This window comes from Bos grunniens, chromosome 2, assembly GCF_055505025.1.
Source record: "Bos grunniens cultivar Pamir isolate PY7600 chromosome 2, Bosgru_T2T1.0, whole genome shotgun sequence".
Classification (NCBI taxonomy): Eukaryota; Metazoa; Chordata; class Mammalia; order Artiodactyla; family Bovidae; genus Bos; species Bos grunniens.
In genome coordinates this window covers 16,721,323-16,744,133 of record NC_141166.1, presented here as the reverse complement: position 1 = coordinate 16,744,133, position 22,811 = coordinate 16,721,323, and the positions used below count along the sequence as shown (strand labels likewise).

General features: G+C 52.3%; 2 protein-coding genes and 1 long non-coding RNA gene across 5 annotated transcripts; all 3 read left to right on the top strand.

Annotated features, from left to right (window-relative positions):
- Positions 1-31: 31 nt before the first annotated feature.
- LOC147377659 (intestinal-type alkaline phosphatase-like) lies at positions 32-921 on the top strand. Its single transcript, XM_086323485.1, has 3 exons — positions 32-161; positions 388-504; positions 626-921. Exons 1-3 carry the CDS (start codon positions 32-34, stop codon positions 919-921), a joined length of 543 nt encoding a protein of 180 aa, XP_086179611.1.
- An 8,350-nt stretch (positions 922-9,271) lies between these two features.
- LOC147377658 (intestinal-type alkaline phosphatase-like) lies at positions 9,272-12,936 on the top strand. 3 transcript variants are annotated; one of them, XM_086365460.1, is made up of 11 exons: positions 9,272-9,429; positions 9,508-9,624; positions 9,737-9,852; positions 10,044-10,218; positions 10,298-10,470; positions 10,721-10,846; positions 10,935-11,007; positions 11,102-11,236; positions 11,328-11,519; positions 11,735-11,851; positions 11,979-12,936. In XM_086365460.1, exons 1-11 carry the CDS (start codon positions 9,363-9,365, stop codon positions 12,272-12,274), a joined length of 1,587 nt encoding a protein of 528 aa, XP_086221586.1. In that variant the 5' UTR covers positions 9,272-9,362; the 3' UTR covers positions 12,275-12,936. The 3 variants fall into 3 exon arrangements, with proteins under 3 accessions (XP_086221586.1, XP_086221587.1, XP_086221589.1); XM_086365461.1 differs by lacking the exon at positions 10,298-10,470 and having other exon boundaries at positions 10,044-10,133; positions 11,979-12,409; XM_086365463.1 differs by lacking the exons at positions 9,272-9,429; positions 9,508-9,624; positions 9,737-9,852; positions 10,298-10,470 and having other exon boundaries at positions 10,090-10,218; positions 11,979-12,409.
- Positions 12,937-17,303: 4,367 nt separating this feature from the next.
- LOC147377657 (uncharacterized) lies at positions 17,304-22,008 on the top strand. Its single transcript, XR_015150748.1, has 3 exons — positions 17,304-17,420; positions 18,616-18,774; positions 19,464-22,008. It is a non-coding gene; the product is annotated as an uncharacterized LOC147377657 (long non-coding RNA).
- The last annotated feature ends 803 nt before the right edge of the window (positions 22,009-22,811 follow it).

Below are 22,811 nucleotides of genomic sequence, written 5' to 3'. Positions count from 1 at the left end.
CATAGCTTATTGGGCGCTGACCGAGGCGGTCATGTTTGATAATGCCATTGCCAAGGCTAACGAGCTCACCAGTGAAGCAGACACACTGACCCTTGTCACCGCCGACCACTCCCATGTCTTCACTTTTGGTGGCTACCCACTTCGTGGGACCTCCATTTTTGGTAATCCCATGGAGACTGGCAGGTCCTTGCCCAAAATTACCTGGCACAATGTGCTCTGAGCCAGTCCCCTTATCTGCCAACTGGGGGAGTATTAATACCAACTGCTCTTCTGAGCTCTGGTGAGGATTAAGTCAGTGAGCAGGCAAGAAGTACTTGGGCTCAGCAACAGAGGAGGCGCCCCAAAGACTGGGGTCAGTGTGATCACGGGGTCCCCTCCACCCTGCAGGGCTGGCTGATAGCAAGGCCAATGTCAGTGGATCCTACACCTCCCTCCTTTATGGAAATGGCCCTGGACTCCAACTGTACTGGGGCTTACAACCTGATGTGGATGAAACCGAGAGCAGTGAGTGCATTGGGTGGGCCCTGGGGGTGCAGGGGATGGCAAGAGGGGAGAACTCAGGCCTGGAGCTCAGGCGAGGTCATGGCCACCTCCTTCCCACCCTGAATCCCCTCCCTCCTGCCAGTGGACCCCAACTACAAGCAACAAGCCGCAGTGCCCCTATGGAGCGAGACCCACGCCGGTGAGGACGTGGCAGTGTTTGCACAAGGCCCGTGGGCACACCTGGTGCACGGCGTGCAGGAGCAGACCTTCGTGGCACATGTCATGGCCTTTGCTGCCTGCGTGGAGCCCTACACCATGGACTGCCGCCCTCAGCCCCCCACCAGCCCCATGGACACTGCCCACCAGGTTGCCTGCCCATCCTTACTGGCACTGCTGGTTGGGGTCCTGCTGCAGCTGCTGGTGCCTGCCCTGCACTGACCCCCCGACCGGCCCAGGCCTAGGGGTCTCCTGATCCCCTGCTTGGAATCTTCAGTGGACCCGAACCACCTGGAAGCTGAGGTTTGACTTTCCTGTAATACCCACAGTCCTCAGTGCCCCCATCTCGGTGGCCTCACATTTTGTGCAGATCCGCTCCAGACCCCAGGAAAGACCAGGGCTCAGACCACCCAGTATTTTCTGACCTAAGAGCCCTGCCTGAGGACCAGGCTGGCACCAGTGGTGTCCCCCAGGGGGCCAGGACCTACCCGATCCGAGGTGGGGGCTTCTGGGAGGTGCAGCTTTTGGTTGCATGGCTTCCGGGGAGCTATTGCTTCCGGGGAGCTGTGGCTCCCTGTCCTCCTGGAACCTAATCTGTGGGCACCTGGCCGGCCAAGGAGGTGTCTGGGGCCAGGACAGTCTTGGGGCCCTTGACACAGAATCCTCAGCAGCCCCTCCTAGAAACCCAGTGGTACCATTACAGAGAGTAGACAGTGACACAGAGAAGAAGACACTCGTCCCAGGTCCCTCAGCTGCTGTGAGGGTGGCCCCCCGGTGCCCCTTCCAGGCTGGGGCATCCCAGGAGAAGCGGGGAAGCTGGGGGTGGGGACACAGGCCCCGTCCTCCTGGGAGGGAGGAAGCAGCCCTCAAATAAACTGTACTAAGTGTGATACAGGAGTGATACGCGTGGGAAGAAAAGCCCTTAGATGGGGGCACAGAGTGTGTGTCTGTGTGTGGGTATGTGGGGGTGTGATTCACGTCAGGAGGTCAGGGAGGGGCTGATGAAGGGCTGACACTGAGCAAAGACCAAAGGTGGTGAGGGCAGGAGCAACACAGAAAGACAGCGGTGCAGGGGCCCCGAGGGGGTCAGCAGGGCCAGGTGAGGCCAGCAGCTGGACCAAATTGCAGTTTTCCCCTCCCCCCAAAGCCAGGCTTTCACCTTCTCTGAAAACAGAGAGACAGTCTCCAGCCCCAGTGCTCATCCTTCCTACCTCCCTGCCTGATGCCCATGTGGTCATCTGGTGGCTCGTCACCTCCTTGGTCCCATGAGTTCCACTAGATGTGGCCCTCAAGAAAAAGGCCTTCCCTGGCAGCTCAGCTGGTAAAGAATCCTCCTGCAATGTGGGAAACCAGGGTTTGATCCCTGGGTTGGGAAGATCCCCTGGAGAAGGGAAAGGCTATTCACTCCAGGATTCTGGCCTGGAGAAGTCCATGGACTGTATAGCCCATGGGGTTGCAAAGAGTCAGACACGACTGAGTGGCTTTCACTACTTTCACTATAAGCTTGTGTTTGCTTCTTGCATGCCAGTTCCTGTGGGGACATTCATACCACTCCTACGGGGCTGGTGGGAGACAGAAATGAGAGGTGGACATGCGGGCCCAAGGAGCACTTGCCCTAGAAAGACAGCCTCCATTTCTGCAAAGTTTGGGGAAGGAGTGGGTTGGTTCCAGATCTTCAAAGCCTTTCTGTTCCCAGCTGCTGCCCTACTCTCATCTGAGTGGCAGGACTGTCACTACGTCTCCAGGGGAACATCCTGAGATTCAGAGGGCAGGAAGAGGGCAGAAGGCATTCCCTCCCCACCCCCATGGATGCCCTGGTGCTGCAAGGAGCTCAGCATTGTCCCCTGCTGACAGTGCCTACAGTGGGGGCTGAGACATGGCCCAGAGAGCCCAGGGTGGCAAATGTGGAAAATGATAGAGGGTGCTGAGCTCCGGCTGAGACCCACAGGACAAGGCCTTCTTCCCAGAGAACAGGGAGACTGGAACAACTATCCCACACAGAGCAGGCTCCATGGAGCTGGCCTGGCCTCCCAGGCATCCATAACCCCAGAGAACAAGACCGGAGGTGTTATCTCTTACTGCAGAGCAGAAGCCATGCTGCCTGCTGCCTGGTTATCCCTGGGCCCCAAGGGAGGGGAGTGTAACAGGCTCTCATCTCACTCAGGTGACTCAGGCCCAGAGTAGGGAGCCAGGTGCCCTGGTAGGAACTTGAACAAACACCCTTTGTTTACTGCAAGTGACACGTGGTTTGTATTTGGTCTTCAGTCCCACTCAGGCACAGGAGAAAATTCCTAAGAAACTGAGAAGGATCATAGCTCCTGATCACTTAATGTCATTATAAGAATAATATTCAAAGAAACTTTAGGGACTTCCCTGGTGGTCCAGTGGCTAAGAATCCTTCTGCCAAGGCAGGGAACCTGGATTCAATCTCTCATCCAGGAAGTTCCCACATGCTGCATGGCAACCAAGTCCTAGTCCCACAACGACTGAGCCAGCTCTTGAGAGCCTGTGCTCTGCAACAGGGAGGAGTCACCACAATGAGAAGCCATCCCACTGCAACTAGAAAGGAGTCCCTGATCACGGCAACCACAGAAAGTCCATGCTCAGCAACAAAGACCCAGGGCAGCCAAAGTAAATAAATACTCCATACCTATCAGAATGACTAAAATTAAAAACAGTGGCAACACCAAGTGGTGTGAACAGAGAAAAACTGACTTCCTCATACATTGCAAGTAGGAATGCAAAGTTGTGCAGCCAGTCGACAAAACAGTTTAGCAGGTTTTTTTTTTTTTTTCCGGGGAAGGTGTTGGGGGGAGGTGAGATCCTAAAAAAAAAAACAGCTACACACACAGCAACCATATGACCTAGCAATTGCACTCTTAAGCATATACCCAAAAAAATGCAATGAAATGGAATGCTCATACCTGTAAGTGAAGATTTGTGCTGTTTTTCTTTTTTCTCTCTCCTTTGGCATTCTTGCACAATTTGCAAGATCTTAGTTCCCTGACCAGGAATTGAACCCAGGCCCACAATAGCAAAAACATCCATCCCTAACCCCGGGACCTCCAGGGAATTCCCACAGCAGCTTTATTTACAACAGCCAAACCTGGAATCCGCCCAGAGGTCCTTCCACATGTAAATGGTTAAACACGGCCTAGGGTCCACTCAACCCCATATACAAGGTGTCAACTACTGAGCCTTGTTCCACTAAATCCCCAAAGAATTAGGCTGAGACTTAGGAATTAGGAAAAAAAGACCATTCCCAAAGATTGGGCAATTCCATTCCTGTAACTTATTTGAAATGACAGGGTTTTATTTATTTTTTGGTTGCACCATGTAGCATGCAGGATCTTACTTAGTTCAAAGGCCAGGTATGGAACATCCACCGCTGGCAGTGGAAGTGTGGAGTCTTAACCAGTGGACCAAGAGGGAGTCCCTAAAATGACATTTTAGGAGCACAGGAAGCTGTTAGGGACAGAGGGCAGGGTGGTTATAAAGGGCCCTGGGGGTTGGAGCTGTTCAGTGTCCTGATTCTGGTGTGTTTACATGAACCCACACATGTGACAGATGGTACAGAATCCACACAAACGCAAGTAAGTGCAGGTAAAACGGCTGGCCCTGAACAGAAATGTGAAAATCTGTGAGTTATACCATCAGAGAAGATTGGAGAAAGCATGCAAGGGATGTCTGTATTGCTTCTTAAAACCACGTGTGAATCTACAGTCATTTCATGTAAAAAACTCACATTTAACAAAGGGACAGGGAATATACTGGACTGAAGACGAATCTTGGAGTAACAAAAATTTAAGCTATGGACTGGTCAAAAGAATCAATCAATTAATTAAGGGCCTGCCCAGGAGTTAGTTCCTCCTGACCTTTAGCCAAAAAATTTCTGAGCACAGGACTATGAGGGGGACAGAGGCAGCTGTGGGATGGGGGACAGAGGCAGCAATGATACCCCCCACCCCCAGCAGGCAGGTCCTCTAAAGCAGGGGTCTCCAACCTTTTAGGCACCAGGGACCGGTTTCCTGGAAGATAAACTTTCCACAAACTAGAAAGAAGGGGGATGGTTTCAGGATGATTCAAGTGCATTACATTTTATTGTGCTCTTTATTTCTTATCAAATTCCACCACTGACCTAATGGGAGGTACCAGTCCTCAGTCTGGAAGGGTTTGGGACTCCTGCTCTAGAGGGTAAGTAGAGGATACCCTGGGTCAGCGTGCTGAATGAGTGAACAGCAGGTCAAGGGAGGAGGAGCCCAGAGGCTCTGCCTGAGGGGAGGGCACGCTGGGCAGGGGGCTACCAAGGTCCCCTGGGGTGGGCAGGGCTTGTAGGAAGGAATTTTTTCTTTGGAAAAGAAATTTTTTTTGGACATGTACACATTTCTGTATTTATTTGTCTGCATGCTAAGTCCCTTTAGTGGTGTCCAACTCTTTGCAACCCTATGAACCATAGGCTGCCCCCCACCTCTCCCAGGCTCCTCTTTCCTTGGGATCTCCAGGCAAAAAATACAGGAGGGGGTTGCTATTTCCTCCTCCAGGGGGTCTTCCTGATCCAAAGATCGAACTCGTGTCTCTGAGGTCTCCTGCATTGGCAAGTGGGTTCTTTACCACTAGCACCACCTGGGAATCCCGTATTTATTTGTATATTATAGGCTGTGCTGTGTCTTCCTTGCTGCACACAGGCTGTCTCTAGTTGCAGGGAGTGGGGCCTACTCTTTAGTTGCGGTGCACAGGCTTCTCATTGCAGTGACTTCTCTTCTTGCAGATCACAGGCTCTAGTGGAGCAAGCTCCATAGTTATGACTTGCCGGCTTTAGGGTGGGAAAGCGTCAGTAATTGCATCACTGGGATGAATTATTTGGGGCTCCAAGGCTCTAGAGGGGCAAGCCTCAGTAATTATGGAGCACAGCCTAAGTAGTTGTGACTCATAGGCACTAGAGTACAGGCTTAGTAGCTGTCTCGCCCAGGTTTAGTTGCTCCAGGGCACGTGGAATCTTCCCGGATCATGGATCGAACCCGCATCCCGGGCACTGGCAGGCGGGTGGATGTTACCAACTGTGCCACCAGGCAAGTCCAAAAAAAATTTCTGATTTAAAAAAAAAAAAATGTAAATTTCACCATCTTGGGACTTAACCTGTGGTCCAGGGGTTAAGATTCTCCACTTCCACCACTTAGGGCAGGTTCCATCCTTTCTGGAGAAACTAAGATCCTGAATGTCTGGCTATGCAGGAAAAAAATGAAAACTTAAAAAGGGAGAAAAAAGTTATCTTCTTCACCATTCTTATGACCCAGTTCAGTAGTGCTGTCTATTCATATAGTTGGCCACAGATCTCCAGAACTTTTTCATCTTGAAAACTGAAAGTCTGTATCCGTTAAACAAGTCCCCAGTCCCCTCCTCCCAGTTCCGGGAGGCCACCATCCAACTTTCTATTTCTATGCATTTGACTACTAGAGCTACCTAGTGAAGTAGAATCACATAGCATTTGTCTTTTTTGTGAGTGTTTTTTTTTCACTGAGCATCATGTCTACAAGGTTCATTCATGGTGTAGAAAGTGTCAGACTCCTTCCTTTCTAAGGTTGCATAATACTCCATTGTATAACTGTATCACACTTTGTTTATCCATTTGTCTGCTGTGGATGGTTGAGGATGCCTGCACCTCTTGGTTACTGTGAATAATGCTGCTACAAACATGGGTGTGCAAATACCTCTTCCAGATCCTGCTTTCAATTCTTGAGGATACACAGCCACAATTGGGATTGCCAGATGGGAGGAATGCTTTTGAACCTGACCTGGGGTTACTGAAACCTCTTAGCTCCTTATGATGAGCTACACTTGTGAGTGTGTGAATGACCTGTGGAGAGAATAGACTCACCCCTGCCTTCCATCTATCTGTCTAAAGAAGAGGAGGTCAATGTCATGTACTGAGCACTGGACCCACCCCTGCTGGCCCTTTACAGGCACCTAACACACTAACTTTTGACTGTGTGGATCACAAAAAACTGTGGAAAATTCTTCAAGAGATGGGAATACCAGACCACCTGACCTGCCTCTTGAGAAACCTGTATGCAGGTCAGGAAGCAACAGTTAGAACTGGACATGGAACAACAGACTGGTTCCAAATAGGAAAAGGAGTACGTCAAGGCTGTATATTGTCACCCTGTTTATTTAACTTATATGCAGAGTACATCATGAGAAATGCTGAACTGGAAGAAACACAAGCTGGAATCAAGATTGCTGGGAGAAATATCAATAACCTCAGATATGCAGATGAAACCACCCTTATGGCAGAAAGTGAAGGGGAACTAAAAAGCCTCTTGATGAAAGTGAAAGTGGAGAGTGAAAAAGTTGGGTTAAAGCTCAACATTCAGAAAACGAAGATCATGGCATCCGGTCCCATCACTTCTTGGGAAATAGATGGGGAAAGAGTGGAAACAGTGTCAGACTTTATTTTTCTGGGCTCCAAAATCACTGCAGATGGTGACTGCAGCCATGAAATTAAAAGACGCTTACTCCTTGGGAGGAAAGTTATGACCAACCTAGATAGCATATTCAAAAGCAGAGACATTACTTTGCCAACAAAGGTTCATCTAGTCAAGGCTATGGTTTTTCCTATGGTCATGTACGGATGTGAGAGTTGGACTATAAAGAAGGCTGAGTGCCGAAGAATTGATGCTTTTGAACTGTGGTGTTGGAGAAGACTCTTGAGAGTCCCTTGGACTGCAAGGAGATCCAACCAGTCCATTCTGAAGGAGATCAGCCCTGGGATTTCTTTGGAAGGAATGATGCTAAAGCTGAAACTCCAGTACTTTGGCCACCTCATGCTAAGAGTTGACTCACTGGCAAAGACTCTGATGCTGGGAGGGATTTGGGGCAAGAAGAGAAGGGGACGACAGAGGATGAGATGGCTGGATGGCATCACTGACTCGATGGACATGAATCTGAGTGAACTCCGGGAGTTGGTGATGGATAGGGAGGCCTGGCGTGCTGTGATTCATGGGGTTGCAACGAGTCTGACACGACTGAGCAACGGATCTAATCTGATCTGATCTGAACACACTAACAGGGAGAAATATCAGCAACCTCAGATATGCAGATTATACCACCCTTAAGGCAGAAAGCAAAGAGGAACTAAAGAGCCTCTTGATGAAAGTGAAAGAGGAGAGTGAAAAAGCTGGCTTAAAACTCAACATTCAAAAAACAAAGATCATGGCATCTGGTCCCATTGTGAAGTGAAGTTGCTCAGTCGTGTCTGACTCTTTGTGACCCCATGGACTGTAGCCTGCCAGGCTCCTCCATTCATGGGATTTTCCAGGCAAGAATATAGGAGTGGGTTGCCATTTCCTTCTTGTCCCATTACTTCAAGGCAAATAGATGGGGAAACAATGGAAATAGTGACAGACTTTATTTTCTTGGGCTCCAAGATAACTTCAGATGGTGACTGCAGTCATGAAATTAAAAGACGCTTGCTCCTTGGAAGAAAAGCTATGACTAACCTAGACAGCATATTAAAGGCAGAGGTATTACTTTACTGACAAAGGTCTGTCCAGTCAAAGCTATGGTTTTTCCAGTAGTCATGTATGGATGTGAGAGTTGGACCATAAAGAAAGCTGAGTACCGAAGAAATGATCCTTTTGAGCTTTGGTATTGGAGAAGACTCTTGAGAGTCCCTTGGACCGCAAGGAGATCAAACCAGTCAATCCTAAAGGAAATCAGTCCTGTATATTCATTGGAAGGACTGATGCTGAAGCCAAAACTCCAGTACTTTGCCACCTGATGTGAAGAACTGACTCATTGAAAAAGACCCTGATGCTGGGAAAGATTGAAGGCAGGAGAAGGGGATGACAGAGGACGAGATGGTTGGATGGCATCGCTGACTTGATGGACATGAGTTTGGGCAAACTCAGGGAGTCTGTGATGGCCAGCATGCTGCAGTCCATGGGGTGGCAAAGAGTCGGACACAACTGAGCAGCTGAACTGACTGACTACACACAAACATCAGTGCTCACCCGGTCTGGCCTTCAGTAATTAAGACAAAGACAAGGCCCCCGCTCTGCTGTCACCTCCAGCCCCATCCTTCTCCATGGCAGAGGGGCCCCATCTAGCCCAGTGCCCACCCCACTGGTCCAGATCAAGCCTGCTGAGAAGTAGAGTGTCTCTCCGCCTCAGGAAACCAAACCTAGGGCCCCAAGCCCAGGCTCTGTGCTTCCAAGTACACCTCCCTCAGCACCCAGAACCAATGCTGAGGCTCAGAAAATATACATGAGAAGGAAGGAGAGATGGTTCTCCCACAGGACTTGGTGAGCAGAGGGACGGGAGGAGCCTCAGTCAAGACCTTGAAAGTGTTCCTCAGGCCTAAGTCATCTGCACCCTAATCCCCACCCCATCTTGAAGAGACAGCTGGGGACCATCCTATGAGGAATCCTCAGGACTCCTGCTGGCTCAGCCACACCCACCACGTCCCTCTGGCAACAGGTCTCAAAGTCATATGGCAGGTAAGGGACAGGGTGTGGTTACCTGGGGCACTGGGAGGTACACGGAGACTTTTATAGCAGGGATTTAAGTCCGGGCAGCCAGTGCTGCAGCTTGTAACCTGGTGTCCCAGCCTTGCCTGAGACCCGGCATCCCCAGGTCCCATCCTGACCCTCCACCATCATACAGCCATGCAGGGGGCCTGCGTGCTGCTGCTGCTGGGCCTGCAGCTACAGCTCTCCCTCGGCCTTGTCCCAGGTAATCAGGTGACTCCTGGCGCCCTACTCAGAGTGGGTGGCTCCAGGCTGACCTGACCTCCACTCTCCCCTTGAGCAGTTGAGGAAGAAGACCCCGCCTTCTGGAACCGCCAGGCAGCCCAGGCTCTTGACGTGGCTAAGAAACTGCAGCCCATCCAGACAGCCGCCAAGAATGTCATCCTCTTCTTGGGCGATGGTGAGTGCGCTAGGTCGGTCCACACCCTGTCTCCCCACAACCCTGGAATCCTGGGCTGCCGGCTGACCCAGGCTGGCCCCAGGGACTCAGACCTGACACTGTGTACCTTCAGGGATGGGGGTTTCCACGGTGACAGCTGCTCGGATCCTAAAGGGGCAGATGGCTGGCAAGCCGGGACCTGAGACACCCCTGGCCATGGACCAGTTCCCATACCTGGCTCTGTCCAAAGTAAGGGCCAAGTGGCCTCAGGGTGGTCTACACCAGAGGGGTGGGTGTGGGCCTAGGGAGCAGGGTAGGAGGGAAAGCCCCAGGAGGGCTGGGGGCTGAGATAGGGGCTGGGGGCTGTAAGGATGGGCCCAGGGCCTGGCTCAGGAGCTGGGTGTCTACCCCAGCAGAGCTAAAGGCGTCTCTGCCCCCAGACATACAACGTGGACAGAGATGTGCCCGACAGTGCAGGCACGACCACCGCCTACCTGTGTGGGGTCAAGACCAACATGAGGACCATTGGTGTAAGTGCAGCCGCCCGCTTCGACCAGTGCAACACGACACGTGGGAATGAGGTCACGTCTGTGATAAACCGGGCCAAGAAAGCAGGTGGGCTTGGGGGTCAGTTTCTTGGGCAGGGACAGGCTCAGAGACCTTGGTGGCCCACCGTGACCTCTGCCACCCTCAGGGAAGTCAGTGGGAGTGGTGACCACCACCAGGGTGCAGGATGCATCCCCAGCCGGGGCCTACGCGCACACTGTGAATCGAGACTGGTTCTCTGACGCTGACCTGCCTCCCGATGCACAGACGTATGGCTGCCTGGACATTGCCACTCAGCTTGTCTACAACATGGACATTGATGTGCGACATGATGGGCACAGGGCGAGGCTGGGCAGAGGGGGTGGGATACACTCTCAATACAGTTCCAGGCAACCCAGTCCTGGGGTCTCGCAGGGTCTCTGTTGGTGGGGGTGGGGGTCACCCTGTAGAAGTTAACTGGTGGGGACAAACCATCCCACAGACCTGATTGGGGAGGCAGGGACTGTGTGAGGGGGGGTGAGTAAAGGGCCAGCCAGGCCCTGAACCCATCTGCCCTAATCTCTGGTCCCAGGTGATCCTGGGTGGAGGCCGAAAGTACATGTTTCCTGCGGGGACCCCAGACCCTGAATACCCAGATGACAATGGAGTCCGGAAGGACAAGCGGAACCTGGTGCAGGAGTGGCAGGCCAAGTACCAGGTGATGGGGGCTCATGGGTGCGGGGGTACAGCGGGGCTGGGCCTGGGGTGTCGGGCTAATGGACTGAGGCCTGGTTCTGCCCTCCCAGGGAGCCCAATATGTGTGGAACCGCACGGAGCTCCTTAAGGCGGCCGATGACTCCAGTGTAACACACCTCATGGGTAACGACCCCACCCCACCCACACCTGCCCAGGATGGGTGCCATGGGCCCCCCATCCCCAGCTTGAGGGTCACCATTGGTCCCATTTCCAATAGGCCTCTTTCAGCCAGGAGAAATGGCCTATGAAATCTTCAGAGACCACACCACGGACCCATCCCTGGAGGAGATGACGGAGGCAGCCCTGAGAGTGTTGAGCAGAAACCCTCGGGGCTTCTTCCTCTTCGTGGAGGGTGAGTGGCAGCTCCTTGTGGATCAGAGGGGGAAGGGGCTGCACTCAGGGTGGGTCTGGCATCACTCACCTTCCACATGACTTTCTTGCAGGAGGCCGCATTGACCATGGACATCATGCAAACACAGCTTATTGGGCGCTGAATGAGACAATCATGTTCGACAATGCCATTGCCAAGGCTAGCCAGCTCACCAGTGAAGCAGACACACTGACTCTTGTCACCGCCGACCACTCTCATGTCTTCACTTTTGGTGGCTACCCACTTCGTGGGACCTCCATTTTCGGTAATCCCACAGAGAGTGGCAGGTCCTTGCTCTTAAGTTACCTGGCACAAAGTGTTCTGAACCAGTTCTGCCAATTGGAGTAATAATAGTAACTGCCCCACTTCACTCTGGTAAGGATTAAACCAGTGAACACACAAGAGGTGCCTCGCTCAGCACACAGGAGGTGCCCCGAAAGCTGGGGTCAGTGTGATAACAGGGTCCCCTCTCCCTTGCAGGGCTGGCCGATGGCAAGGCCAAAGATGGCAAGTCCTACACCTCCCTCCTATATGGCAATGGTCCGGGGTACCGGTTGGACGTGGGCCCACGACCTGATGTGAATGAAAAGGAGAGCAGTGAGTGCAGTGGGTGGGCCCTGGGGAGCAAGGCGGAGGGATGCGAGGAGGGGAAGACCCTACTCCAGAACTCCTGGGAAGTAGAGGTCGCCTCCCTTCCTTCCCTGAACCACCTCTCTCCTCTCAGTGGACCCCGAGTACCAGCAGCAAGCTGCAGTGCCCCTAGACAGCGAGACCCACGCCGGTGAGGACGTGGCAGTGTTTGCACGAGGCCCGTGGGCACACCTGGTGCACGGCGTGCAGAAGCAGACCTTCGTGGCGCATGTCATGGCCTTTGCTGCCTGCGTGGAGCCCTACACCACCGACTGCCACCCTCACCCCCATAGTGGTCCCTCGGACACCGCCCACCAGGCTGCCTGCCCATCCTCACTGGCACTGCTGGCCGGGGCCCTGCTGCTGCTGCTGGTGCCCACCCTGCACTGAGGCCCACCCACCCGGGCCTCCTCCCCGCCCCCAACCTTGATGGACCCAAAACACCCTGGAGGTTGAGGTCCTGACTTTCCTGTGAGAGCAGTCCTCAGTGCCCCAGACCTCAGTGGCCTCAGCTATTTTGAGGAGCTGCCCCATATTCGAGGATATTGCAGGCAGGGCCTCAGACCACCCAGTCTCTTCTCCCCACCGAATAGCCCTGCCTGAGGACCAGGCTGGCACCAGAGGTGTTCCCCACAGCGGACCAGTTCCCCACAGCGGACCAGAGCCTACGAGACCCCCACTGGGGGCTTCCGGGAGGCGTGTCTTCTGATTGCCTGACTTCCAGGAGGCGTGGCTTCCGCGGAGTTGTGGCTTCCGTCCTCCTGGAACCCACTCTGTGGGCACCTCGCTGGCCAAAGAGACATCTGGGGCCAGGAGTGCCAGGCGGCCCTCAACACAGTCTTCAGCAGCCCCTTCTAGGAACCCAGCGGTATCTTTACAGAGAGACAGCGACACAGAGGAGAGGAGACTTGTCCCAGGTCTCAGCTGCTGTGAGGGTGGCCCCGGTGCCCCTGGGAGATCCCAGGAGCAGCGGGAGAGCTGGGGGTGGGGACAGAGGCCCCGCCCTCCTGGGAGGGAGGAAGCAGCCCTCAAATAAACTGTTCCAAGTGTGATGCAGCAGTGATACTTGTGGGAAGAAAAGCCCTTAGCAGGTGGGGCACAGAGTGTGTGTCTGTGTGAGGAAGGTGGTGATTCACATCAGGAAGTCAGCGAGGGGCTGATGAGAGGCTGACACTGAGCAAAGACCAAAGGCGGTGAGGGTGGGAGCAATGCAGGACAGCGGTGCAGGGGCCCCAAGGGGGCCAGCATGGGGACCAGTTGGGAGGAGCAGAGCAGGTAAAGAAGGTCAAAGCTGAGGGAATGGGAGGATGGGGGAGGAGCAGAAACTTCATCCAGAATGTGGGAGAGGAATGGAAGGCTGTGAACATAACATGGACATAACAGGACTGGAAGATTCTAGAAAATATCATGCTGGCTACTGAGAAGGGAGTGACAGAGGATGAGATGGTTGGATGGAATCATCAAGTCACTGGACATTAGTCTAAGCAAGCTTGGGGAGGTAGTGAAGGACAGGGAAGCTGTGTTTTTGTTTGAGAGCTAATGGATGGGGTGGGCATGGGGCAGAGGTGGGAGCTGGGGAACCAGAGAGGAAGTACAAGTGAAAGTGAAAGTTTCACATTTCTTCCTTTCTTCTGGCTGTGTTGGGTCTTTGCTGCTAGTGGCCTCTCCCTAGTGGTGAGTGGGGGCTACTGTCTAGCTGAGGTGTGAGGGCTTGTCGTGGTGGCTTCTCTTGTTGCAGAGCACAGGCTCTATGGTGTGTGGGCTTCAGTAACTGCAGTTTGTGGGCTCAGTTGTCCCACAGCATGTGGGATCTTCCCAGACCATAGATTCAATCCCTGTCCCCTGCATTGGCAGTCGGATCCTTAGCCACTGAACCACAAGGGAAGTCCCTAATATTTCTGAGCTCTAAAAACATTCCAGAGCAACCACTCCAAAAAAACTACACTGATTGCGTATGTAACTCATCCTAAGTATTTCAAAGAATTTAAAAGGGTGAAAGCAGCCATATTTTCCAATAAATTTTACACAGAAATTTTACAAATTTCTTTGTACATTTCCAAAGTTGCAAGAAAGCCTTTTGCCTTCACTAGAAATGTTAATATAACTGAGTATGCGTCCTTATTTACTAAACTTTTGATTTAGCAGTGTAAAACATCGATTTGAAGGCCAGGCTCTCAGGGCTATTTACTGAAACTCTGGGTTGTTGTTTAGTCACTCAGTCATGTCTGACTCTTTGTGGCCCCATGGACTGTAGCCTACCAGGCTCCTCCGTCTATGGGATTCTCCAGGCAAGAATACTGGAGTGGGTTGCCATTTCCTTCTCCAGGGGATCTTCCCAACCCAGGAATCGAACCCAGGTCTCCCACGTTGCAGACAGACGCTTTAACCTCTGAGCCACCAGGGAAGTTATGAACACATTTATGTTTCATAAATGTGTTCAAAACCCAAGGGAACTCTGCATTTTCAAGCCACAGGTTTTAAAAGCAAATTATTCTGGAATTCATGGTGATCTCTGCACAGCTTTGAATATCCCAACAACCACTGAACTGTACACTTGAAAAGGGTGAATTTTGTGGTATATAAATTATACCTAAATGTTAAAAAGTTTTGTTTCCAAGTTTTTTCTAAATATGTAGGCATGAGGGATTTTATTAGCCAAACACCGTGTTGACCACAAGATCATGGACACGTTCTCAAGCATCAGTTTGTTAAAAGTCTTGACCTTGAAGAGGCAGATGCCGGGGAAGTATGCTTTTCCAAATTTTATTGGGTGCTCAAGATGGACAGTGCTTGTCACCTCAAGAACTCTCAGCACATGGGTCTTTAAGAAAGGAAAGGAGTCAGGAAGAAAGAGGGCAGGAGGACTCATGCCAGCCCCCTTCAGTACCTTGCCAATAACATGGCTCATAATGTGGGGCTGATCTGGAACATTCTCATGGTCACCCCCATTATCATTACCAAGTATCTATCATAAAGCTTCTCCTAGACTCAGACAATTTTGGTTTTAGAAAGTTAACACCATCAATTGCTTCCCTCATAGCTCAGTTAGTAAGGAATAGGCCTGCAATGCAGGAGACCTTGGTTCCATTCCTGGGTCGGGAAGATCCACTAAAGCAGGAATACGCTACCCACTCCAGTATTCTTGGGCTTCCCTGGTAGCTCAGCTGGTAAAGATCTGCCTGTGATGCAGCAGACGTGGGTTCGATCCCTGGGTTGGGAAGCTCCCTTGAAGAAGGGAAAGGCTACGCACTCCAGTATTCTGGCCTGGAGAATTCCATGGATTGTATAGCCCATATGGGGCCACAAAGAATCGGGCATGACTGAGCAACTTTCACTTTCACCACTGATGGCTCTCACAGCAGTTTATGTGCTCTCAAGGTTTCTGGATCTTCCCTGCAATGGTTGGCCATGGATGGACCAATGAGTGAGCTGTGCAGGTTCTGCTGCCTCTGCAGCTTTTTATCATCCAGAATCCTTTAACATCACAGCCTGTGGAGTAGCCATTCCATCAGTGGGCGCACTTACAGAGTTCTCCCCAAATGACACTGTTTTTGTTAAACAAACCATGAACTGTTGAAAACATATATTCCCTGCTATATCTTACCTCTAGTGGCTCACTCACAGAAAAAAGGAAAAGAAAAATCTGGTCTGCGTATTTCATTATTGGAACAGAATCCAGCAAATACCTTAAGCTGAGATGTGTAGAAACATCTGTGCTTTCAGCCAACTATTCCTCCCACACTGGGTAATTTGCTGTGACACTTTTTTTTTTTTTCAATCTACAGCACTGTTTTTTCTACATCGTCCAACAGTAATCATTGATGAAGAAACGCCTTCTGGTTTTTCCAAAGACCATTTTCTGTTCACTGTTTCTGCCATTTTTACTGCAGCAGAAAGAATAAATGTTTGCCTGGTGTTAGGTGCTTTTTGTCTTATGCTATTATGTAAGAAACTTTAAAAGAGCCTTCCAAATATTCATCATTGCTTAGGAAAATATCAAAAATACTAGTGGAACAGCACATCACTTTAAACATCACTGGGAAAGAACTCTCTGTGTCTGTCTTCATGTTGGGATAGCTTAGTTTTTGAATGTCTTTCTAAACAGGAGAGTTTCTTGCTGTTATTGAGAATACCTCAAATTGTGTAGAGCAAACTTCCCCCAAGCAGCAAGCTCAGAGAGGTACTGGGGTTGGGAGGGGCTCACAAACACCAGAGGAAGGGCACAGGCCTAGGTCCAAAGGCTGGAGGCCACCCGGAGTCCCCAACAGCGAGTGGGTCTGGGGCCTGGCCTCCCTGCGCCACTCGGGGTTGGAGGGAGGGAGAAGGCTCCGAGCGGCCACCAACCACTGTAGGCACTGTCCGTCCATTACCGTCCCCTGTCCCCGCACACACGTGCCCGCCGCAGGCTGGGGAAGACCCCTGTAATAAAGCGCCGGGCACCGGGCTTGGTACATAGTAGGCAGTCAATGAAAGGCTGTTTCTCTTCTCTTCATTGCTTGCCCCCGACCTGCTACAGCCAAGGCCAGATGGGGGGAGGGGGGAAGCGGAGGCCGGGAAAAGGAGGTGTGGTCAGTGCGGCGTCTATGCGGGCCCTGAAGCCGACTTCAGCTTTCCGCACTGGAACCAGACGCTCAAGAAGGCGCCTCGAGAACCAAACTTTGTCCTCGCGGATGTCCGCAGAGCCATCCCCGGCCCTATCCTCTCTATTCAATGGCCAGAACCCTCACCAGTCCCTTTGCCAAGCCCCCGCGCCGGCGCGCCGTCCCGCCCTGGATCAGGGAGAAAGCCCCGACGGCCCTGGAGGACCCGGAACCGGTTCCGTCCCGCGTCCTCGCCCCACCCCCGCCCTGCCTCGGCCCCTCCCGGCTTCAACAGGTTCTCCCCGGAACCCGGACGAAGTTTCATCCCCGGCACAGAGCGAGCTGGCCCGGTGCGCCCCGAGCCCTTGGTGCGCAGCCTCCCGCGTCGCGCCGGGCAGCCCGCGGAGCCCGAGCCCCGAGCCTGCGAGTCGCCGCCGCCGCCGGAGCCGGAGCCGCGAGGACGCAGACAAAGCCTGGAGGCTCGGCGCGGCGGCGGGGGTGGCTGACGGTGGCCGCGGCGGCGGCGGGTTCGAGTGCCACTTACCCGGCAGGTGCGCGCTCGGGCGGCGCGGAAACAGCGCAGACGGAGCCCGAGCCGGAGCCAGAGCCGGAGCCCGGGCGGAGTGCGGCGGCGACGAGGGACGCCCACCGTCCTCCGCCGCCCCCGCACCGCCTCCTTCCTGCCTGCATCCCGGCGGCAACTCGAGGTGGGGGGATGCGGAACACGCTCCCCAGGGTCTGGCACCGGCTCTGGGCTCGAGGACTCCAGACTCGGCCGCGTCTGGAAAGGAGTGAGACATCTGGTACCTTAGGTTAGGAGTCTCCGCAGACCCACCCTATGCCTCTACTCAGGATGCTGAGCAGGGCCTCAAACCGAAAATAAAGAAGCCAGTGGGCCAGTCCAGCCCACAGGACTGGAGCGCCGTCCAGGGAGGACTCGCAGAAAGGCTGTGGGGGTGAGCTGAAATAGTGCCCATACCTCCTGGCACACCGCCTGGACCAGAGTGGACTTTAAAAAGGGGCTTTCTGGGTCCTTCCCTTTAGCTCCTGCTCTTGCTATTAGCCCTCCCCCACCCCACCCACCCGCGGGCACCTGGAGTGTTGGCAGTGGTGGGGAAAGGGCCCCGGATACTGCTACAAGAAGGGGCCATCTCACCCTTGGCTGACCCTGGTACCAACTGCTCTGGAAGCCCCTGATGGGAAGGGGACGGTGTGCAGGGGGTGTACAATGACTAGAGGCTGATGAAAAAGCCCATCTTTAGGAGTTGGGGGGGATGGCTGGAAGGTGGGGACTATGAATTGATCCACCCACTCCCTTCTTCAGGTTCAGTTTGCTCACCACTGTACCCACAGGGATACAGGAACTTGTGTTTTCTTGGAGGAATGGTATGGTTTCTATAACCCCTGCTTTCTCTGCCTTACCCTACCCATCCTCTCTGCTTCTAACTTTCTTAGGAGGGCACCCCACAAAGCACCCGCTCTCCATTGCCAGCTGGATGGTTCCAGCTTGCAGGGCTGGCCTAAACAACCTGAGAGGGACGTCCCTGGTGGTCAAGTGATAAGAATCCACCTTACAATGCAAGGGACAAGGATTCAATCCCTGGTCAAGGAATTAACATTCCACATGCCACGAAGAAACTAAACCCCCAGGCCCTTGTGGCTCAGCCTGGGCGTTGTGGAGCCCGTGTGCCACAACTGAGACCCAATGCAGCCACATACACACATACATAAGAATTTACAAAAAAAAACCAGGAAACAAAAACCAAAAAAATAACCTCAGAGACAGCCCAAGACTGCTATGGAGCCCCATCTGATAAAAAACCACAGCGAGGCAGGGACTAAAGTACCTAACACCCTGTGCCCTCCTTGGGGCTACTCATCAGCCTCACTACTGGCCACCTCTGTCTCCATTCTGCCAGACCCTTGTCTGTCCACGTGTCCACCTCTGCTCTACCACTTTGGATATTCGCTGCCTCCATCTCTGGGCATCTCAGGGTCTTCCTTTTACCTGTGAGTTCTTCTTTCAACAAATTAATTCTGCCTAGGGAAGGTGGAGTTGTGTAGAATGTTGTGATTCCATAATGGAGGACAGAAGGGCAGTGTCTCTTTGTGGTTTTAATCTGCATTTTCCCCTCAACATTTCGTCTCCAGGAGGATAATTTCCCAGCCTTTTCAGGCCCTGATTGGTATCATTTCTCCAGCAATGACAGCTTTTATTTTCCCTGAAATGAATGCCGTGAAATTTCCAAGAAATATAAAAATGGATATTGTCTCAGGGAGCTGACTCTCTTCCGACAGAAAGGCACAAAGGTAAACATGCTTCCCCAGGGACTCTGCCACTCCAGCCACTGGGGGGTGGGGGACCCAGGCCCTCGGCTCCTCCTCCATCCCCCCTCCCTCCCAGGTCAGCATTAGGACCTCCCTCACAGCCAGCCCTCATGCACATGCTCAGCTGCCATTGATCCGTTCATCTGCCTCCCAACTGCCCTGCCAGCCGCCTTGTCTTCCTGGCTCCATCTCTTCTCTCTGTACAGCACCTCACCCCCACCCCCAGCCTAGAGGCTCCCCCAGGCCTGAGCACAGCCACCAGGGCCCACGGGGGCTGAGTGGGGGCTGGGCCCAGGACCCTTCAGTCCTAGACCCCCCTGCACCGCCCACCAATAAAGAGTGACCAGCCCTGCCTCCCAGGCACTTCTGTCCTCCTCAGAAAGCAGAGCTGAGTGGAGGTGAGTGGAGGGCAGTGGGTATCTGGCTTCCAGCTCTCTCACTCAGCCTCCCAGTGTCCAGTGTCCCCTCTCATCAAAATGACTCCCTGACTGAGAAGCAAGAGGATGCCAGGACACAGCAAAGCCCAGAGGAGGCAGCTGGATGCCCGGTTTGGGGGGTGGGTGGGCAGCAGGGGTGCTGGTTAGAGAGGGAAAGGGGGAAGCGCTAGGGGCAGAGGTAGGGGGACCCTACCTCTGATTAGAAAGATATATAAATACATTCTTGTTTTATAGAGACAGCATATTAAAAAGCAGAGACATCACTTTGCCAACAAAGGTCCATATAGTCAAAGCTATGGTTTTTCCAACTGTCATGTATGGATGTGTGAGTTGGACCATAAGGAAGGCTGATTGCTAAAGAATTGATGCTTTTGAACTGTGGTGTTGGAGAAGACTCTTGAAAGCCTCTTGGACAGCAAGGAGATCCAACCAGTCCATCCTAAAGGAAATCAGTCCTGTATATTCATTGGAAGGACTGATGCTGAAGCTGAAGCTCCAGTACTTTGCCACCTGATGCAAAGAACTGACTCTTGAAAAAGACCCTGATGCTGGGAAAGATTGAAGGCAGGAGGAGAAGGGGATGACAGAGGATGAGCTGGTTGGATGGCATCACTGACTCAATGGACATGAGTCTGAGCAAGCTCTGGGAGATGGTGAAAGACAGGGAAGCCTGGTGTGCTGCAGTCCATGGAGTCCCAAAGAGTCCAAGATATGACTGAGGACTGAACAACAGCAACAACAGCAAAATGGGACGCCACAAGCTGTGTGATTAGTGCCCTGTACCCACAGGCAAACACGTCTTCCACATAAAAGCCCCTAGGCCCACCATCCCGTACAGTGGGACACTAGTTATCTTGTCCACACCCATTTGGTCTCCAAATTCTGGCCTTATGTGGTGTCCTTCCTCTTATCCTAAGCACGGCCCACCCTGCCCACCCTCCCTGCTCCAGCTCTGCTCCATCCCCTGGGGGCTGTGCCCAGGTGGTGGCCCAGCCTTGCAACTCTGCCCTCTGGCTTCAGGTCCCACCTGTAGCTTCTGGCTCAGGAGGTGCCCTGCATTCCAAACCCAGCTCATGTTTACCTTTTCTCCTCTTCCTCATTCTTTCTTGTTGTTCAGTAGCTAACTCCCAAAGAGTCACTTTGGGACCCCATGGACTGTAGCATGCCAGGCTCCTCTGTCCGTGGAATTTCCCAGGCAAGAATCCTGGAGTGGGTTGCCATTTTCTTCTCCAGGGGATCTTCTTCACCCAAGGATCAAACCCTGTGTTTGATTTCCTGTGTTCTCTACTCTTGAGAGTCCCTTGGACTGTAAGGAGATCAAACTAGTCAATCTTAAAGGAAATCAACCCTGCATACTCATTGGAAGGAGTGATGCTAAAGTCAAAGCTCCAATTCTTTGGCCACTTGATGGAAAGAACTGACTCATTGGAAAAGACCCTGATCCTGGGAAAGATTGAAGGTAGGAGGAGAAGGGGACAACAGAGGATGAGATGATTGGATGGCATCACCAACTCAATGCGTATGAATTTGAGTAAACTCCAGGAGATAGTGGAGGACAGAGAAGCCTGGTGTGCTGCAGTCCATGAGGTCACAAAGAGTTGGACACGATTGAGCGACTGAACAACAACAGGATGCCAGGGCTCCCAGCCCCAGACAGACACACAAGCAGGAACCCTGGCTGCCAAGGGTCTGCCTCCCCTCCACCCCTTACAGCCCGAGGCAGGTGCTGTGTCCCCACAGAGGTACCAGCAGTGGGCACACACCCACAGGTCACAAGTAGCAGCCACACCTGGGGCCTCCCTCAGCCTGGCACCAAGCTCCCTCCTAGTGGGATGTCCCAGGGCCTTCTGCCCGAACTGCCAATGTGGGTTCTTGGTTTTCTATTACCAGATAACAAATCACCACAAACGTAGCAACGTAAAACAGCACAAGTTTATTGTCCCCGTTTCTGCAGGTCAGAAGTCCGGGCGCAGCATGGCTGGATTCTCTGCTCAGGGCCTCAGAAGGCCGAGGTCCAGGTCTGCTACGGCCGGGTCTCCTCTGGGGCCCGGGCTCCTCTCCCAGCTCAGGGGTTGTGGCTGAACTCTGTTCCTTCCGCTGAAGAATCAAAGTGCCCCTCCTTTGCTAGTTATCAACGAGGGGTCTCCTCTGGGGCCCGGGCTCCTCTCCCAGCTCAGGGGTTGTGGCTGAACTCTGTTCCTTCCGCTGAAGAATCAAAGTGCCCCTCCTTTGCTAGTTATCAACGAGGGGTCTCCTCTGGGGCCCGGGCTCCTCTCCCAGCTCAGGGGTTGTGGCTGAACTCTGTTCCTTCAGCTGGAGAATCAAAGTGCCCCTCCTTTGCTAGTTATCAACGAGGGGCCGCTCAACTTCCAGAGGCCACTGTGTCCCCTGTGTTGAGGCCCCACCCCAACTCCAAAGTCAGTATCAGAATTCCCCCACGTGGAATTCTTGTCATACTTGGGATCTGACTTCCTTCATCCTCCGCCCAGAGAAGCTGTTTTTAAAGACCCTTGTAATTAGGACTGATAATCTATTTTAACATCAACTGCTTTGGAATTTTACTCACCCTCGGGTCTTTTTCCTTTAACTTGTTTGCCTCTGATCCTCAGATCTTTTGGAAACTTAAAACAGCAATCAGAAACAGTACAGAGGCTCTTCTCAACTTCTCTTCAAGCTGACTCTTGCCTCTCTTACCAACTAATGTATTTTTGTTTGTTTGGTTTTTGTTTTGGGTTTTGTATTAGATAATATTATATAAATGAAGCTTATTTGCACTTTATTTTCATGTTTTTCTTGTAAATAAACCATTATTAGGGGGAAAGTTAAGTGAAAGTCGATCAGTTGTGTCCGACTCTTTTGTGACCTCTTTACAATGCATGGAATTCTCCAGGCCAGAATACTGGAGTGATAGCCTATCCCTTCTCCAGCAGATCTTCCCAACCCAGGAATCGAACCAGAGTCTCCTGCATTGCAGGCAGATTCTTTATCAACTGAGCTACTTGGGAAGCCCATATTATTAGGGTAATAACATTTATTATTAAGAGGAGAGTGAAAAAGTTGGCTTAAAACTCAACATTCAGAAAACTAAGATCATGGCATCCAGTCCCATCACTTCATGGTAAATAGATGGGGAAACAGTGGAAATAGTGGCTGACTTTATTTTGGGGGGCTCTAAAATCACTGCAAATGGTGCCTGCACCCATGAAATTAAAAGATGTTTATTCCTTGGAAGAAAAATTATGACCAACCTAGATAGCATATTAAAAAGCAGAGACATTACTTTGCCTACAAAGGTCCATCTAGTCAAGGCTATGGTTTTTCCAGCTTATAGCTTATAAGCTGAGCTATAAAGAAAGCTGAGCGCCGAAGAATTGATGCTTTTGAACTGCGGTGTTGGAGAAGACTCTTGAGAGTCCCTTGGACGGCAAGGAGATCCAACCAGTCCATCCTAAAGGAAATCAGTCCATGGGATTTCCTAGGCAAGAACACTGGAGTGGGTTGCTATTTCCTTCTCCAGGGGATCTTCCCAACCCAGGGATCGAACCTGTGTCTCCTGCTTGGCGGGTGGATTCTTTTACCACT